This window comes from Podarcis bocagei, assembly GCF_964188305.1.
Source record: "Podarcis bocagei genome assembly, chromosome: Z".
Taxonomy (NCBI): Eukaryota; Metazoa; Chordata; class Lepidosauria; order Squamata; family Lacertidae; genus Podarcis; species Podarcis bocagei.
The window spans coordinates 4,688,272-4,708,311 of NC_138140.1; the positions used below are offsets into that span (position 1 = coordinate 4,688,272).

Here is a 20,040-nt window from a genome sequence, read left to right on the forward strand (position 1 = left end):
ACTACCTCATGAGCAAGGGGGCAATGAGTGTGGTCATGCTCATTAATTTCAGTGAGCCTACTCTGAGTATGACTAGCATGGATACAGCCCGTAATATAAAAGGAAAATATATGGGGAGGGGAAGCATGTCCTTCGTTATAAATTGTCCTTTCTGACAGGAAGGTTTTTTTTTAAGTTTATTTTATTCATTTTTACTTTTATATCCCAGCTTTCCTTCAAGAAGTTTGAGGTAGTGTATGTCGTCGTCCCCCCCCCCCCCATTCTCCATTTTAGCCTCACAAGAATCCTGTGAAGCAGGTGAGGCTGAGAAAAGAAAACAAAACTGGCCCAGGTCATCCACTGAGCTTCATAGTTGAGCTGGTATTCGAATTCTGGTCTCCCAGGCCCTCCTCTGACACTCCAACCATTATATGGGAAGTTTTTAGCGACTTAGGTTTTAATGTATTTTTTAATCTCTGTTGGAAACTGCCCAGAGTGGTTGGGGAAACCCTGGGCAGGGTACAAATAAATCATCATCATCATCATCATCATCATCATCAACATCATCATATCACCACTGGCTTTCTACAGGATTACAAAACTCAATGAGCTTTAAAAAGTGAAAGAAATGTGACAGATAATCGTATTGTGACAGATAATCATATGGAGGTGGGAGTGGGGGCTGTGTATTGATCCTGAATGTGGCCACTGCTGGTTTCAGCCCAGGCAAAAACTCCTTTGAGCTTCTGCACTACTTCAAAACTCCTATCTGGCTGTGCCCTATTCCACCCTGACCTCCCCCATCCACTCTGGCAAGGGAAAGAGGCTTCTTCTACTCAAAGACCAGCCTGCCAAGAAGGATGCAGCCAACATAAGCTTTAGGGGCTGGTTGTTTATTTTATTCATTCTCCCTCTGTCTCCCCCACACTAAATATCTGCATTAAATGAATCCTGAACTTGATTTCTCTCCCTCCCTCCCACTTTGTTAAAAAATTGTTTGATTTGCAAATTATGCGCCCTTGGGGAGCATCTACTGGGCACCAGCTCACCTGGCTGGAGCCAGCTGGCAGGCGCCGCCTTTCTCAGACAAGACCAGAGGGTTGGGTGGCTCGAGGAGCGGCAGGATTGAGCCAAAAGGAAAATAAAAATCCTAGTTTTGGAGAAGGAGCCAAACGGCTGGAAGGATTGCCAGGACTATTTGAGGCTCCTGCCAGCTAACTCTCCTTTACTCTAGCGGAGAAAAGAGTTTTACAGAACCTGAGTAGCTGGGGCTCTGCCGCATAATTGTTTTAGTGGAAGGCGATAGTTCACTTCGTTGTCATTTGTATGGTGGTTTTGCACTGGACACATGGGATCCATGTCACAAATTGTGATCATCCGCTCTCCCCCTTGCTTTCAATGCAAGGCAGACAGTATTTTCCATGGCTTATCTATGGCCATTGTTCTAGGAAGCTCAGGAGGAGTCTTCACAGAGGCAGCCAACCTTTGATTATCACATAGTGGAGAAATAATAAGAATAATAAGAATAATAATAATAATAATAATAATAATAATAATATACCCCACCCATCTGGCTGAGTTGCCCTAGCCACTCTGGGAAGCTTCCAACATGTATAAAAATATAATAAAACATCAAACATTAAAAAAACCCTAATACAGGGCTGCCTTCAGATGTCTTCTAAAAGTGTAGTGATTTATCTCCTTGATATATGATTCGAGGGCATTCCACAGGGCAGGTGCCACTGCTGAGAAGCCCCTCTGCCTGGTTCCCTGCAACTTCACTTATCGCAGTGAGTGAACCACCTTGGTGCTGTTACTTCAGTTTCCAAGCTGAGCGATGAGGGTGGAGCTGCTCCTTCAGATATACAGGATCAAGGCCATTATGACTTTAAAGGTCAGCACTCAGCAGCCACTCCCAGTCACCAGTCTAGCTGCCGCATTCTGGATTAGTTGTAGTTTCCAAGTCACCCTCAAAGATAGCCCCACATAGAGCAAATTGCAGTAGTCCAAGTGGAAGATAACCAGGGCATGCACCACTCTGGTGAGACAGTGCACAGGCAGGTAGGGTCTCAGCTGGCATACCAAGTAGCACGGGTAGACAGCTGCCCTGGACACAGAACTGACCTGCACAGCTGTGAGTCCCCATTCAGGACCAGGGAGTCCTCCACCCCCACCCACCCCCTGCCCCCTAGAAACAGTACTTGTCTTGTCAGGATTCAATCCATTAGGGTTAACCACCATCCATCCTCTAACTGCCTCCAGACCCATAGGACATTCACCACATTCACTGGTTCTGATTTAAAGGAGGTAGTGCTAGGTATCATCCGCATTCGGGTGAACACTCAGCCCCAACCCCCCTGATGATCTCTCCCTGCAGCTTCATATAAATGTTTAAAAGCACATGAGAGAGGACAGAGCCCTGAGGCACTTCACAACTGAGTGCTCAGGGGTCCAAACACTCACCCTGCAACACGGGACACGGCCCAGGAGGAAGAGCAGAACCACTTCATAACTACTGCCCTCAACTCCCAACCCACCTAAATGGTGCAGGAATATACCATAGTTTATGGTATCAAAAGCCACTGAGAGATCCAGCAGAACCAGGAAACAGCTTTCACCTCTTTCCCTAGCCTGCTGGAAATCATCGACCAGCGCGACCAAAGCAGTTTCAGTCCCAAGATGGGGACTGAATCCCAATTGGAAGGGATGCAAATGGTCTGCATCCTCCAGATGGAGTTGTTCAGTGACTACCTTGTGCAGGAATGGAACATTTGATACTAGGCAATAACTGGCCATAGTGGTCGGGTCCAAATATGTTTGTTAAAAGATGAGTTTAATAACTGCTTTTTTAATTGGGTCTGGGAAACACAAAGCTCATTGCCCAGCCCTGCCTGGCTTGCTTTTATGAGCTGGGATAGGCAAGGATCAAGGAGACAGGTAGTTTGTTTCATTCGTCTAAGCAGCCTCTCCACATCCTCAGAGGTAACAGGTTGAAACTGATCCCATGGAACCTGACTAGATGGAGCTCTGGCACTTTCCCACCATGGCCGTCCTACCATGGTGGAGTCTATCACTTTCCAAATTTTATCTGCCTTTTTAATTTTTTTGAAAAATCATTACAGGAGATCTTGGATTCCTCACCAGGTACCGATGTTGCAGGTGGTTCTGTTAGACTAAAAAACACCCGAAAGAGTCTCCAGGTGCTGTTTTCCACAGATGTAATAGAGGCAGCGAAAAAGCTCCTTTTTGCTGTTGCTATCGCCACTTGGTAGACTCGACATTGAGCGTGTGTTCAGTCCAATTCAGAACAAGTTTTTCACCACTGGCACTCTAGCTGTCTCAGCAATTGGTTCATTGCCCTCAGTTCCAGGAAAAACCATGGGGCCATCTGGGCTCCATGCAACTGAAGGGAGTACTTAGAGCCAAACAGTTGATAGCCCTGGTTAACTCCACATTCCAGCAGGCCAGAAGTGAATCAACTGAAAGGCCATCAACATGGGAGAAGACATTCCCCCCCCCACTCTCTGGAAGCCATTTGGATCCATTAAGCAGTGGGGGACCATTTGAATCAGTCCCACCTCCCTGCAGTTGCACCTGAAGAGCTGCAGAGAAGAGTCTAGTTGCACCAGGAAGTGCACTAGGAACTTAGTGTCAGATCACCCACATCCATAGAGGTGAACACCAGGTCTAAGGCATGTCCATGACTATGGGTTGGAGCAAACCTTTTCAGGGACAGCCCCATGGAGGCCATACTTTCCATGAAGTCCCTAGTGGCCCATTGTAAGGTCGTGTCAGCATGGATGTTAAAATTCTGTAGGACCACCAGACTAGGTGTCTTCAGGAGAACATTCACCACAACCTGAAGCAACTTGGGCAGGGAATCCTTGGTGCAGTGGGGAGGTAGATACACCAACAGGAATCTAGTACTGCTCCTATTGCCCAACTTCCACTTAGAAAACTGGGTCTTCCCAATAGGATGCCTGGTGCAAGCTAATGATTTCCTAAAAATCACTGTAACGCCCCCCGCCCCCCGCTCACATGCTCTGGGTTGCTGTGCGTAGGAGAAACCTGCTGGACAAGCAGTGGCAAGAACAGACCCATCTGCCATGTCTAACCAAGTTACACATGCTAGGTCAACTCTTCCATCTATGGTCAAGTCATGGATGGCAGTGGTCTTGTGAATCATTGACCTGGCATTGCACAGCAGCACCTTAAGGTCATGTGGGTCACCCTTGTTGATACCTGTAACCTTCTGGTCAGGACCAAACCTGGAGACAGGTATGGTCTTCAAACAATGACCAAACTTGCCTCCTCGGTAATAACATGGTCATTATGACAAGCAACAGGAGTCACCCTTTCCGTGATGTGCTGTTTTCATGCACAGTGTACTGGATTAATGTCACCTTTAGCATTTTTTTAACTTGGAGAAAGACTGTTGTATCCAGTGTAGCACTAAATTGAAGTCAATTAGCAGTGTACTTGGCTTGCTCCAGCAGAATCTTGTTGCGCAAAAAAGTTCATGAATGGGTTGCCAGTTAATTTTGTTGCACAATAGATAGCACAGTTCATTGTGCCACGAGTGTCCGCTAGTGCAGCTATTGCGTTGGATTCCTCTGTTGCACAACATTACATCCCATCCGCCTGTTATCTCAAGGGAAAGGTGGATACAACTCAGATTCTTTGAAGAAAATTTAAGATTTAACTTTGAATTGAAGCACAGATAACAGGATGGAAATAGTTCCACTCCATTCTGTTCTGGTCAGGCCACACGTTAAGAGTACATTTTTCAGTTATGGGTGCCACATTTTAAGAAGGCAGCTGACAAAGTGTAGCACATTCTGAGATGGGCAGCTGGGATAGATGTTGCAGAATCTTGATGAAAACTGAAAAAGAGGCAGAAAATTGCCGCAGTTCACATGTTCATCTGTGGTCACGAGAAACCAAGTTAATGCGATCTGTATTCATTTACATCATTGTTTTTAAGTCTGTGAATCCAGTTCTAGTCCTACTCAGAGTAGACCCATTGAAATTAATAGACATAGCTAACTTTGGTCAATTAATTTCAATGGGCCGACTGAGTAGAAGTTAATTGGATATGACACTTTGTCATTCCCTTTACATTGAAATGAGTGATATCTGCAGACCCTGTTCCATTGGAAGCATTGAGAGTTAGCTCATCATCTGTACTTGCAATTCATGCTGTGCCATTTGCCTGCATGGTTTGATTTCAGACCAGGAGGGGAAAGGAAAATATTTCACCTGATGTCAGATGATTGGTAGGTGGGCAGCTCTGTCTACCCATCCAAATGGCCCCTGGGTGTTGGGGGCTGAAGCATCTGGACTGCCAGCTATAAACACCCCCCAGCCCCTCAGTCTAGGACTAGGTTTGGACTCACTTGGCTCATTGTGCAAACTGATCTGTGCTGCACCTCTTTATTAAATTTTCTGCAAGATGCAGCAAAGGCCACCAACTTGGATCGTTTAGAGAAATTCATGGAAAATAATGCTTTGTGATACGTTCACTGATGGAGGCAGTATACTTCTTAGTACCAGTTTTTGTTGGCTCAGGTCCTGCTTACTGGCTTTCCATTGGGACTTCTGGTTTGCCACTGGGAGAACAGAAAGCTAGACTAGGTGAGCCCCTTTGGCTTGATCCAGCAAGGCTGTTTTTATTTCCCCAATTGCAAAACTAGAGCCAAACATTTGGTCACGTTTGATCTGGCAAATCCACAACTGAACCTTCAACTCCCACATGCTCTGACTCCTTTGTCTCATGCTGTTCCTCCTCATAATCCAGATTGGAAGCTGAACATCTCTGCATATTTCTCTCACCTCCTTAGCCCCTTTCTTCTGTAATCCTTCAAAGGACTTCTGCCCACAGCAGAGTAGATACTTTTCAGTCTGCAGGATCTGAATTTCCATGACTTCACTTGTTGTGGAAGAAGTTTCCCTTGGCATGCTGCAATATTTAGCTGTAGAGGACGCTTGTCTCTGGCTACTGGGGAGACAATTGTATCAGTTGGAGTTTTCTAAGAATTGATTACTTACTGACAAATGGGCAAATTAGTGGCTGGCTTCGCATTACTTGCAACTAAATTCTGTGAGAGTGTATTTGATTCTTGCATAATGGGTTGTAGGCTTGACTGTGTGTTGATTGATGACTTGCTGCTGAAGTTGTCCAACTGGCCTTAGTCTTAGTTTCTTTTACACATGATTTTTAGATTTTATTTTTACTTACAACTATGGCATATGCATATTTTATGCTGTCTCTTTTTGTGATCACCCATGGTCAATAGAAAATGAATATCAGCTGTGGTTTTATCAGGAGAGAATCCTAATTGCAGTTATTGTTGTTGTTGTTGTTGTTGTTGTTGTTGTTGTTGTTGTTGTTGTTGTTCTTATTTCATATACCACTTACTGCCAAAGTAGACTTCTAATCAGTTATCAGGTATAAGAAGCAGTGACCCAAATATTAAAATATAATCCATGATTATAATATGCAAGAAAACTGTCCCGTTAAAACAAGAATGGAGACGGCTCTATCCTCCTATATTGCCAACTTCAGCTCTGAATAAAATAAATCTCTTCTAACCCTCTGTCTCAGGGATGGGGAATACCAGGCTTAGGGCTAAATGCTGCCCTTCAGGCCTCTCTATTTGGCCCTTGAGATCCCTCCCAGGCCATACCCCTGTTCTTTCCTGCTCGGCTCCCTTCCTGGGTGCTTTTGCTTGGTGGGAATGTGTCCTTGATCTGTGAAAAAACGCTTGCTTGGATGGAGGTCTGAGAGAGAGAAGGAGAGAGAGGAAGCCCCAGGTTTTTTTGTAGCCATGCCCATTTCTCCACCTACTTAATGCCACTCGTATGTGGCCCCTGGAAGCTTGCCCATGAATTCCCTTAACATTACAGCCTTAAAATGCACCCTGATTGAAAAAGTATGCACAAGGTCTAAATTTCAGTAGTGTGTGTGTGTGTGTGTGTGTGTGAGAGAGAGAGAGAGAGAGAGAGAGAGAGAGAGAGAGAGAGAGAGAGAGAGAGAGAGCTAGAACAGGATGTGGAGTTGTATGTGAAGTGCAGATCTTTTCATTTACACTAATTTAAAGTTCTTCCTCTTTTAGCAATGAAAATGGTCATTATAGATCCATATTTTCCCTTTTATTTTCACAGATTAGAGACGATGTTTCTTCCCTGATTTTCCCTTTCCCTTTAAAAAGTCAGCTCTGTGTGTTTGTGTGTGTGAATAGGTATTAGTGTGTGCAGATGCCAACAAGCTGCTTGTGATCATCTCTCCCCTCAATGCCTTGGCCAATGCCACCTTGGAGCCCAGTTGGGAAGCTGCATAGTTTTCCTGTTGCTCAGAAGCAAAATACAAAAGAACGGACGTGAGATGTCTTCTCGCTAGTATGGGTCCCACTCAGCAGGAGAAGAGCAAACAATACTGAATTGAAATGTTCGGAATGTTAGTGCCGTTTCTTATAATTTTTACAGGAAGGCCAGCCATAAATAGAGTAAATAAACAAGCAATTATGCCTTGATCTCTAGAGGGCCACTGCCAGTCTGTGTAGAAAATACTGAGCTATGTGGACCCAGCGGTCTTACTTGGTATTCCTGTGCCTGTATGTAGAGGACTCTTTTCTGCAAGCTGGCCCAAGACATTTTGGCACCTGAGGTGAACCACAAAATGGTGCCCCTGCACCAGGGAAGGTGGGGTGAATGAAGATCTACATTGGGAACAAGGGAGAGAATCAAACCAGCCTTATTCGCTCTACGCAGGGCTGCCCTTGAAGCTGTCCCAGAAACTCCAGCAGGTGCAGAATGCTGCAGCGAGGCTCCTCACGGGGTCTCTGCCATGGGAGCATATTCACCCAGTGCTTTTCAAGCTGCACTGGCTCCCGGTGGAGTACAGGGTCAGATTTAAGGTGCTGCTTTTGACTTTTAAAGCCCTTCACGGCCTAGGACCCTCGTACCTTCGGGACCGCCTCTCCCGGTATGCCCCATGGAGAGCCTCAAGGTCCATAAATAGCAACACCCTAGTGGTCCCGGGCCCTAAGGAAGTTAGATTAGCTTGAACCAGAGCCAGAGCCTTGGCTGGGAAGGGTGGGGTATAAATAAAAATTATTATTATTATTATTATTATTATTATTATTATTATTATTATTATTATACAATGGTTGAAGTGGGAATAAAAGGCCATTGTGGCGGTTGGGGGAGGGGAAGGCATTATGCTGGGTGGGTGTAGACCCCAGGAGACACCAGAGGGAAGCCTCTGCCATTTTCTCCCTAGGGGTGGGAGGAGACCAGCAGTGCTTTCTATTGCCAAAAGGCCACTGTGGGGGCAGCTTGGGTGGGGGCTGCTGAGGGTTCAATAGACAATGCATTTGTTGGAGGCTGGATCTGTTGCCTCTGGGAATCCTGCTGCCTGAGGTGGTCACCTCACTTTGCCTCATGGCTGGGCTGGTTATAATAAAACTTTTAACCTATGGATCACTATGACTACTCTACCCATAAAAAATAGGATGTGTCCAGGAAAAAGAGGACATATGGCAACCCTATAACATTCTGTGCTAGCTTCTGTCTTCCAGTAGATAAGCTTAAACAATTCTTGATGGCCATGAGTCAGTCTTTTAAAGTAAAGGCATAGAAGCATTTGATTAAGGTTGTTGAGCTGTCAAGAAACCAGGTGCTCAGGATGGCTAGATGTTAACTGTGCTCAGAACTGTCAGATGCAGATGCTCCACTTTCAATCACAGCTGTCAACTTTTCCCTTTTCTTGCGAGGAATCCTATTCGGAATAAGGGAATTTCCCTTTAAAAAAGGGAAACGTTGACAGCTATGCTTTCAGTCCAACTACAGAGTGGGGTGGGGAGGTGTTCAAAAGTAATGTTTTAGTCCATTTTTATCAGAAACAGCTGTGGGATCTAGTTAAGTTGTTAGCCATAGGCAAAGTTGGTGTTGCCATTTTGGATTTTAATTAATTGATGTCAGAATGTTTACATCGCTCCGCACTTAAGACCAAAGTGGTGTACAAAAATATAATATAAAACATAATACACAATCGCAAAACAATGTTAAAAACATGAAGGGCTGTATCCAGTGTTAGTCATACTCAAGAGTAGATGCACCAAAATGGGTGAACTCAACTAGCACAAGTCCATTCATTTCAGTGGGTAGCAGGTGCACCATCTAGGAGAGGGCCGCCCCCCCAAAAAAAAATTGCCAAGGAAGGGTATGGGCCTCCTCAAAAATCCCCGGCGGTCATGTGCGCAGACCGCAGGGTGTGCTGCCATCATGTGCGCACACTGCAAGGCGTGTGCATGACACGTCAGCATGCCCTGCAGTGTGCGCGAGTGACATCAGCATGCCCTGGAGTGTGCCACATGGCACAAGCATGGCACAGGGTGTGCTGATGTCATGTGTGCAAGCGACGTGGTGTGTGTATGTGGCGTGCTGACATCATGCAGCCCTGGCCCCCTCAATCGCGGGGGCAAGGTGGCGTGCTTGGTGAGTCGGACATTTTTTGGATACAACTCCTAACCAATAAGGAGTAAAAGCTGAAGCGGAAATATGAACTAATTTGGGACAACTTTGGGAGATAAGATTGTCTTTTTTTTAATATTAATAATTCTGAGGCTTGCGTCACTTTCAAGCTGATGCCACAATGGTGAACTCATGTGTTTCAGTCATGATTAATGACAGTTGCCATACATTAATCCCTTCAATTAACATGTTTCTAATTGTGTTAGGGGAACTCGCTGTTACAGAGCGTTCAGCAAAATAGTTTGTGATGCCAGCTTGCAGGCTTGTCAAATTGAATTTGAAACCATGGCTCCATGGCTCCTTGCAACTGAGAAAAGAGGTGGGAGGTTTAATTGGCTTTTTGGAAGGAATTAAGGCCACTGGCGAAGATGGTATCCCATCTGAGCTTTTAATAAACAAATAGGATACAGTTGCCAAGCTTTTTGATGCTATGAATCTCATTACTAAAATCCCAGCTGGTTGGACTGTGAGTATAGATATCACTATTGATAAGAAGAGAGAATGAATTCAGGCCAGCAATTAGATGGCCTATCTGCCTGATAAACATTGCAGATAACATTATATGCCAGGTATCAGATTGATAGATGTGAGGATTGAGCTCTGGCAAATGGTAGCATCTTTGAAGAATAAACGGGATTTAGATCAGGTTTGGTTCTTCTGAGAATGGATAATGCATTCAATCTTGCCCATCTGATTAACAAATATGGAAAAAGCAAGGAGAAAATTTTATTGTATACAGCCCATGCTGCTTCTTGAAGGTTGTATTTGAGTCTATAGAGGGGGGCAGCTTACATCTGCACATAGAATCCTAGAAGTGTAGAGCCCAGTGTAGAGGGTCCAATTAGTGTCATTTAGTGCAGGGACCTTTTGCCCAACATGGGGTTCAAACCCACGACCCGAAGAATGAGTCTCATGCTCTACCAACTGAGCTATCTCTCTCTCTGGCCTATTGTTAAACGTTCTGTTTGGAACACTTTAATTCACTTTTCAACCAGAAAGCACCCCAGAGTGGTTTGCATATGAGTAATTGAAATGAGACAGTCCAGGCCTGCAGGTTTGCAATCTAAAAAGGGAAAAAAGATGGGGAGGGAAAGGGGGGGGGGAGAAGCAACCCCAGGCACTAGTTTGTTTTTTTAACAGTTGCTCTGATAATGACCAGCTGGAATGGAATGGCCCTGCTTCGTATCTCTTTCGCTCTTGCAGGTGCATTTTTGACAGAATATCACTTTGTAGAACAGTTGTGTATTTGTTTATTTATATTAAAGTATATTTAGCTCAAATACCATGTACCATATTTTGCTTTTAAACTGGTGCAAGGCATCATAGAGCAGAGCAAATGAATACCGGAGGTGGAACCAGAGCCTGTGATAAATTTGTAATTGTGCAATTGAGAGCTTGCAGAGAGATCCTTGGGGTGTTGCAATTCCTGCCCCCCCCTTTTAATCTGTGGATTACTTGAGGAGTTTGCAGTCTCCGTTTTGTGAAGGATTCAAGGCCTAGAGTGGTCAAACAGGCTCTAAATGGCAGCATTCTTTCCTCAAGACCTGGAGATGCAAAATTCTTCTTTGCTATGCAAACATTGGGTGGGGGAAACTTTCTTTCCATCCTAACTTTCCCTGAAGAAAAATTCCCTTGATGAGCCAAAGCAACAGGTTCCTTTGGTGGCCTGAATGAGGTCTCTTTCACTGGGACACAGGAAGCTGCCTTATACTGAGCCAGACTGTATTGCCTACACAGACAGGCAGCAACTCTCTGTGCTTTCAGACTGCAGTATTTCCAAGTTTGAATCTGGGACCTTCTGCATGCCAAAAAGCTTTATCACTTCTCCTAGAAATTAAGTAAGATTCCAGTCGTCTTAGTACTCAACAAAGGACTGAATGAAGCAAGAACAGAGGGAGCTGACTCATACTGAGTTAGACCCTTGCTGCATCTACCTCAGTATTGTTCAGACTGAATAGCAGTGACTCTCCAGGGTTTCAGGCAGGATTCTTTCCAAGTGATAATGGGAGATGTGAGGGATTGAACCTGGGATCTTCTTCAGGCCAAGCAGATGCCCCACCAGGCAGCTACAGCCCTTTCCCTAACCATGGTTGTTCCCAGACCACCCCAAGCGCCCTCTCCCTTGCTCTCTTTCCAAGGCTTTCTGCGTGGGCCTTACCTGCGACATCACCTTTTGGAGCATCTTTGCATATTGAGACTTGCCTCTTGCTTGAGTCCAGCTGGGCTGCCTCTGTCATCATGAGACCATGCCTGCACTTTTCAAATTCTCGTAATCCTAATGATTATCTGAACCCAATCAGTGGTTGTGAGACAGCTCTCAGAAGAAGCTTGCTTTGTGCCATGAGCCCCATGGCAATGTCATGGAGGAGAGGGCTGGATCCTGAGGTGCTCTTGGTGTTGGGGCTGGGCAGCCATGGGGCAGGATGAGGGAGATGGATTTGGGACACCAAGAAGTGTCTGAGCCCGGGAGGAGGTCAGTCATCTAGGAATGGGAGGAATGGATCCTGGGGAGGGACCCGTGGGTTAGCAAAGGTACCCCCCCCCCCATTGTGGCATCCATCATCCCTGGTCAGATGCCCAGTCTGGGACTGTGCTCACCTGACTCGTCAACAGGAAGACACAAGGGTTGTGCCACTTGTTGGGTCAATGTCTTAGCTATATATCTCTGCCTCTTCTGTACCTGCTACACCTTGTGACCTGTGCTTTGCCTGTGAATCGATCTGGTTTACGCATTAATGCCTTATGTGGCTCGGGACCGCAATACCTTAGGAACTGCCTCTCCCCATATGAACTGACTCAGATCCTATATTGATCATCTGAGGCCTTTCTTTGTGTGCCCCCTCCATGAGAGGTCAGGACGGTGGCAACATGAAAATGGGGCCTTTTCTGTGGTGGCTCCCTGCTTGTGGAATGGTCTCCCCAGGGAGCTTCGCCTGATGCCTTCACTACATATATTTCAGGGCCAGGCAAGAACATGGTTCTTCAACCAGGCCTTCAGCTGTTAACGATCTATGGTCTTTTTAATGACAGGACGGGGGTGTGTGTCACCTTATTTCCTTTTTCTTTTTACTATTATCACATTATACATTTTGTGTGTTATGCTGTAAACTGCCCTGTGGTCTTTTGATAAAGGCTGGCATATAAATTAAAAATAAATATAAGAATAATAATTGGGGGCCTTTGGCAGAAACAGAGCAGGGAGTTTGGGTTTGTGGTCCAGCAGTGAGGGCCAGGACAGCTGCTGGCTCGCCACAAATGCCCCCCCCCCCCGGCTTGGGCAGAGTTCTCAAGTGATTGCTCGCTAACTGTGCCCTATTTCCTGTGGTGTGTTATTACTACTCCACACTGGCCATGTTTACTGCTCTGCATTTCACATTTTTTATCAATGCTTTAATACAGTGGTGCCCCGCAAGACGAATGCCTCGCAAGACGAAAAACTCGCTAGACGAAAGGGTTTTTCGGTTTTGCGTTGCTTCGCTAGATGAATTTCCCTATGGGCTTGCTTCGCAAGACGAAAACGTCTTGCGCTTTTTTTTTAAAGCTGCTTGAAGAGGCACAGTTGTGACAGACCGTGCTTCGCAAGATGAAAAACATCACAAGACGAAAAGACTCGCGGAACGAATTCTTTTCATCTTGCGAGGCACCACTGTACTTACGTTCTTAACAGCCTCAAATATCTGGCTTGATAGAAAGGTGTTGGTGGTGGGAATCTCAACTGTTTTTATAGATAAAAGGTAAAGGTAAAGATAATCAGCGATAAATGGTACACGGGAACTTTTCCTTCTCTTGACAGCTTTTTGGACTTGAGCAAAAAGAGGCAGAATTTTAACGTCTCGTATTTACCACCTGCATATCCATTGCATTGTCCTACTTTGTAACCAAAGGGTTTCCCTCCCTCCCCGTCTTTCTCTTTCTCTTTCTCTCTCTTACTCCCACCCCTTACTGCTCCTCAGGGCTTTCCTGGTGATCTTGGAGAACGAGGACCTCCGGGCATTGATGGCAACCCAGTAAGTTGGCAAAAGTTTCTCTCCTGGTTTTTGTTTTCTTTTGTGGGCCTCATTGGGAGGCAGCCTGTTTGCTGTTTGGGATTGGCCCCTTGGAATCAGCGGCCTCAGGCCTGCCTTGTTGTTTTAAGTTCCCTCTTGAAACAATTCCCATCTTTTATACAACGTGCTAAATACTTCAGTCAAGCATCTAACAAGGGAGAGGTCAATGAGGGTGCCCTCCCTTCCCTTCCCTGCCTCTCCTCTTTGCGTCTTCCCCTGCAGTCCCACAGAGTGCTTTGCTTGCTGGGGAAAGGATGAACAAAAGCCAAGGGTAACTGGGTGTTTTTGAAGCATCTTTTCTGTCACTCATCTTACAGATCTTATACTCAGATCTCTAGGTAATTTACTCAAAGTAGGCCCATTAAAACGGATGCCCCCAATTTAGCCATGTTCATTAATTTCAGTGGGTCTGCTCTGAGTAAAATGCAGTTGAATGCAACCCCCTGTTCTTTTGAGTGTAGATTGTATCAACTGGTTTTAATACTGTGCTTTGACAATGCCGCAACCTCCCCGGGATCTTATCATGAAGGGCAGGTAAGAAATCTTTTAAAAAACCAAAACAATAATTACAATAATATTAATAATAGTTTCCAGTGTTAGTCCTACTCAGAGTAGACCCATCAAAACTGGTGGATATTACTCAGGTACCTTAATTTCAGTGGGTATTCTCGTGAGTATAACTGCTCTGGATAAAATCCAATGCCCCTCCTCCCTGTTGGTACAGTGAGAAGCTGGCAGCATTCTACCGTTGTCTAAGATGAAATGATAGAGCTGGGCCGCTCTGCTTTTTGGACTGCTTGGATGGAGGCCTTAGGGAAAGAGCTGTAACTTCCTGGTGAAGTATGTGCTTTGCATGCAGAAGGTCCCATCTTCAGTCCTCAGCAGTTCCAGTTAAAGAAAGGGTTGACCAATATGGTGCCTTCCAGCCAGGACTTGTTGGACTACATGCATCATCCTTGTTGACCATTGGCCATGCTGGCTGGGGCTAAAGGGAGCTGCATTTATTTATTACCGTATTTTTCCATGTATAAGACACCCCCATATATAAGACAACCCCTATTTTTTTTAACCCAAAATTAAGAAATTAAGTTGTTTAGCTTTTTTGGGGGGGGGGGTCACTTCCACCAATCACTTACCCGTCTGCCTGCCACTGCCAATCACTTGCCACAGCCACTGCCGATCACATACCTCGCCGCAGCCACCATTTGTCTGCCTGCTCGCTGCCACCAACAGCCGACCCACCCACTTGCTGCAGCTGCCAATCGCCTGCCCACCTCACCACAGCTACCAATCACCCACCCAATCGTCACTGCCAATCTCCTGCTTGCTGCTGCCATTAATCACACATTCCCCCTCTGTATTTACTATCCGTGTATAAGACGACACCCAATTGTTGCCTATTTTTTTTCCAACAAAAAGCATTGTCTTATACAGAGAAAAATACAGTACGTTTATTTATTTATTGCCACTGTAACTAAGTGGTAGAGAATCTGCTTTGTCTGCAGAAGGTCCCAGATCAAATCCCTGGCATTTCCAGGCAGGGCTGGGAGATGATGCTGGATTCAACTCCCATCAGCCTTAGGTGGCATGATCAGTGGCCAGGAATGATGGGAGGTTATGTCCAGCATCTTCTGGAGGACTGTAGCTACCCGATTCCCACTCAGTAGAGAGGAGGAGGAGCTTTTTAGGCTAGATTTCTCTCCTGGTGTTTTGTGCAATGTGTGGTTTGAAGAAGGCCCAGCTCTGATCAATAATCGTAGATCTACAGCAGAGATGGGGAACCTTTGGCCTTCCAGATGTTGCTGGACTCAAACTCCGATCATTAGCCCTTGGCTGTGATGAATTCTAGCAGAATTTCATCAACAGCTGCAGGACCACAGATTCAGCATCTCTGGTGCAGTCCATTCTGCAGTGTCTGGTTTTTCTTAGGATATAAAAGAAGACCTACGTCTGTACACCTTCCTTATGCTGAAGATTCAGACCATTTGGTATGGGAAGAGTTTGCATCCCTTACTTTTAGTCTGTGTAAGAGGCAAGTTGCCAGCCTCTTTCCAGATCCAAAACATGAATGCGCAGTATTCAATTACAAAAAGCCTCTATTTCTAAAACTTTTGCAGATATAAGGGAAAGCATGCAGGAAGTATTCCATCAAATCTTGTATGCTAATAGTGAACTTTATCAGGAGAGATAAAAGAAAGTACTTTTTTGTGCAGCGCATACTTAAACTATGGAACTCCTTCCTGCAGGAGGCATTGATGGCCACCAACTTGGGTGGCTTTAGAAGAGGACTGGACAAAGTCATGGAGGAGAGGACTATTGATGGCTACTAGTCACAATGGCTATGCTCTGCTGCTACTGTGGAGGCTCAGTGCTTTTGAATACTAATTGGTGGAAACTACAAGATGGGAGCGTGCTGTTGTGGTTGAATTCTGCTTGCTGGTTTCCCACAGCCATCTGGTTGGCCACTGTGATAATAGGATGCTGGACTAGATGGACCATTGACCTAGTCCAGCAGAGCTCTTCTTATGTTCTTAACTCATTTTTGACAGTGGACCCTTATGCAGCTGCAACAGAGCCATTCCTACACAACTGGGAGGTAATCAGCAGGCTTGGGCAAAACTCTACGGTTTGGAGAAGTGCTAAAAACCCCCAGCTAGATCAAGAAGTGTTAAGCATGTTCAGTGAGCACAGAATGTTGAGTGTCTTTTGGAGGGGAAATAGAAAACTGGATGGTGGAGAGAGAGAGGAATGGAATGGAATGAAGATGACTTCGGCTGCCTGAACTGGAATCTTGGGCCAAGAACCTGCAGTATCACAATGTTTTGTTGCAGGTCCCACTTATTATTGATAGGCTTCTGGTTGGCCAATGTGAGAACAGGATGCTGAACAATAAAAGCTGTTTGTCCAATTCAGCAGACCTCTTCTCGTATTCTCCCTAAGAATTAAAACCGTGGTTCTGGTTCTGGTGTGCAAAGGTAGCATACCTTGAAGCAGCTAGCCTTTTAAAAAAAACCCTGATGGGATTGAATTGTATTGTAGTAATACTGAGTACAGTTAAATAGCTTTCAGCTTTGATATAAGGCTACCTGTACGTCTGGCTGTTTTTGTAATCTCTCAGAAATAACCGTACAACCTGGTTGTTTTTGCAGTGTTTACCTTTGGTCCCCTTAAGGATTGAGGAGAAATGTGATTCAGTTCTCATTTAAATGCAAATCTATGAAATCTACACTTTCCAAAACAAAATGTGAACTAAAACATAGCGTATCTGTATCTGTAACACAGTGTACCTGAAGAAGTGTGCATGCACACGAAAGCTCATACCAAGAACTAACTTAGTTGGTCTTTAAGGTGCTACTGGAAGGAATTTTTTTATTAAAACATAGTGGTTCTTTGAAATTTGTGCTTATCCAAATTGTCCAGCCAGTGTTTGCAAAACTGCACATGTTAGGGGAAAGTATGCCTGAAAATGAATGCATTAGAGAAAATGACATATAAAAAACACATTATATCAGGGGAAATTGTTTGCAAATATGTGTATATCAGGCAAAACTCCATAGAAGAATGTGTATATTAGGATAAATTTGCATGGAAATGCTAGATAATTTTTCATGAGGATTTTTAAAAATGCAAATTGTTGCAGAAATGTGTGAATTTAATATTTGAAAAACACGAAATTCAGAGAACCATCCCTGGTCCCCTCACCATACAATTTCTTGCTCAGCCTATCCCCTTCTATAGAAGCGGGCCAGGAAGGACCTTTTTCCTTTGATTCTTTTTGAAAAATAAAACTGCATTATCACCAGAAAATATGCCTTGGACCAGCAGATTTCTTTCCCTAGCCCTTCCTAAACGTTGCTTTTAACTCTCCCTAACCTCAAAATTCTCTGTTTCAATTGATTTTCCTTGGTGCATTTGTGTGTGTGTGTTTTAAGTAGAACAGCTGTCCAACAGTTCAGTTGTCAGAGCAGAGATAAAATGCATAAAGATTGCTTGCTTTAGACACAGCATATGCCCTTCATTCTGGCTGCTTGTGTGAGAATTAAAGGGTAGGAGTTAAGGACAATTAGAAGGGACCTGTTGGATCAGACCAAGGGCCGACCCGTCTGCTCTAGAATCTTTTCCCACAGTGGCCAACCACCAGCTGCCTCTGGGAAACCCACAAGCAGAACATGAAGGCTTTCAGCACAAGGGCTGAGTGGGCTTTCCCCCTCTATGTGTGTGACTCTCACCCAGAATCCGCCATTGCAACTCAGTTATGTCTTAGGTATTCCTTGTTTTGGAAGTTGGAAGCATTTGCCCACCTAGAGATACTGGCTCTGTCGGTGTCTTCCTGGATGCACCTAGTTCCTAATTTATTTAATTAATTAATTAAGGTAGTGATGGGGAACCTTTTTCAGCCCATGGCCACATTCTCTTTTGGGCAACTTTCCTGGGCCTTCGTGGCAGTAGTGGGCACAGCCATGAGCAAAAGAAGAAGGTGCAATAAATGTGAATCTCACCATTGTACCATTCACCCCAGGACCTGTCTTTCATCCAGGCAAGAAACATTATCAGACATGCAAAAACGTTCAAGGAAGGGCCACTTGGGGGGCATAGGTTCAGGAAGAGGGGGCACGACTGGGTGTACCCCAAGGGCCAAATAGTGAGGCTTGGAGCATTTGTCCCTTGGACTTGAGGTTTCTTACCCCTGATTTAAAGCATTTCTAGTTGAGATTCCTACATTGCAGGGGTTTGGACTAGATAGCTGTCAGGTTCCCTTCCAACTCTACAATTCTATGATTCTACACTGCCTTCCATCAAACTGGATTTGAGTAAATTTTTGCATGGGTGTGCCAAAGGCAGCCATTGGAACCAGAAGAGATTAGCCAGTAGTCAGGACCAAAGAGCAGGGCAAATCAGCAGATAGGATAGAGGAGTGAGTGAGAGGTCAGGACCAAAGATTTCCAGGAGTGTGCCAGGGTTCAGGAAATCACCATGTTGCTCCAGTGAGGTTCTAACTGGAAGCAGGAGCCTTTTTATGCACTTCCTTCTCTACAGAGAATCCAGTGGCCAGTCTGGCTGAGCGCATTCAGTCTAGGGCAGGGGAGGTCCATCAGCCATGGTGTCTGGGGCTGATGGAAGTTGCAGTTCAATAGCATCTGGAGAGACCACTTTTGCCACAGAGGTGCCCTCCAGATGCTGTTGGACTCCAGCCCCCATCAGCCCCCGGTCTGGGGCCTGAAGGTACTTTACTGAGAAGCTGCCAATTGTAGTTCAAAGGCTCACCACATGAGGGAGTTGATGTGTGTATTGATCTGTTTTTAGTTTGTTGTTGAGTTTAATTATTTTTGAATGTTTGTTGTTAGCTGTTTTTACCAATAATTTTATTGGGTGGTGCTTTTTGGGTTTTTTTGTTTAGAGCCACATTCCCTCCTGGGCAGGCCTTCTGGAATCTTGAAAGCCCAGTGACAGGTGCAACCAGAGGCCAAAGTGGGCAGAGTCAAGGATGGGGCTCTTATCTTTGCACAGCGTGCTACAGTCTGTCCTTATGAAAGTCCAAGGTCTCCACACACACACACACACACACACACACACACACAGAGAGAGAGAGAGAGAGAGAGAGAGAGAGACCTCTCTCTAACCTTCATCCATGCAAGCAAAAGGCAGGATCATGGTTCAAGCTAGGTATACAAGCAGTAAAGGAAGCCACAGAGGAGAGCTGGTAAGAGGTGTGGGGGTTGGTAGTGCCCTGCCCAGGGGAAAGTCCCAAGGGCCAGAGAGATAGAGAGGGGCTAACAGGGCTGCATTTGGCTCCCACTTAAGGTTCCCCACCCCAGGTCTGGTCCCCGCTTCTAGCCTAAAGAGAAAGCCATTTTAACTATTCCTGTTGGAGAGAAACAGGAATTGATGGATGGACGCACTCCATTGCCTGAGGATCCTTAAATGAGCCACGAGCTTCATTAAAGTGGTCCGTGGCATGTGTGTGGACTTGCAGTTGAAGACAGGAGAAGGCGAACCCATGACACTAAGTGTTCACATTAATTTCTCATTGCATTTCTGTTGCTTCTTTTATTTCTTATATTGTATTACAGTTTGAATTCTCTGTAAATCCTACAGCATCTAGCACAGTGCATTACAAGAGAAATTGTTAAGTGGTCCTCCAAGGCCCTTGGTTAGGTGGTCCATGGTGGTGGTGGGGGGGTGTAATTTGGGAACCAGATCAGGCGGCTCACCATGACCAGGACACTGCACAGAACCAGGGGTTCTTTGCCCTCACACTGCCAGTTAAATTCAGAATGGCAGTGTGAGAGCTGCCACCCTCCCACTATGGATCCAAAGTGTCTTCAGGGGTTCCCTTGCCTTAAGAAAACACCTGGTGAGCACCTCACTCTAATGCGCCCTTATCCTCCTCATCTGAGATCTGTTTACTTAAACCAAGTATGGGAACCTTTGGCCTGCCAGGTGTTGCTGAACTACAACCCCAAGCATCTTTGCTTGCTTG

At 45.3% G+C, this 20,040-nt stretch overlaps 1 protein-coding gene across 5 annotated transcripts in view; it reads left to right on the plus strand.

The window, feature by feature from the left end:
- The window catches only part of COL27A1 (collagen type XXVII alpha 1 chain), a 255,431-nt gene that overhangs the window by 95,782 nt on the left and 139,609 nt on the right, over positions 1–20,040 (plus strand). For 4 of the 5 annotated variants that reach the window (XM_081179610.1, XM_081179608.1, XM_081179609.1 and 1 more), the window contains one exon: positions 13,467–13,520. The exons of the other annotated variant lie outside the window; for it this stretch is intronic. In XM_081179610.1, coding sequence (XP_081035736.1) covers positions 13,467–13,520 — 54 coding nt within the window. The remainder of the gene's footprint in view (positions 1–13,466; positions 13,521–20,040) is intronic. 5 annotated transcript variants of the gene reach the window in all.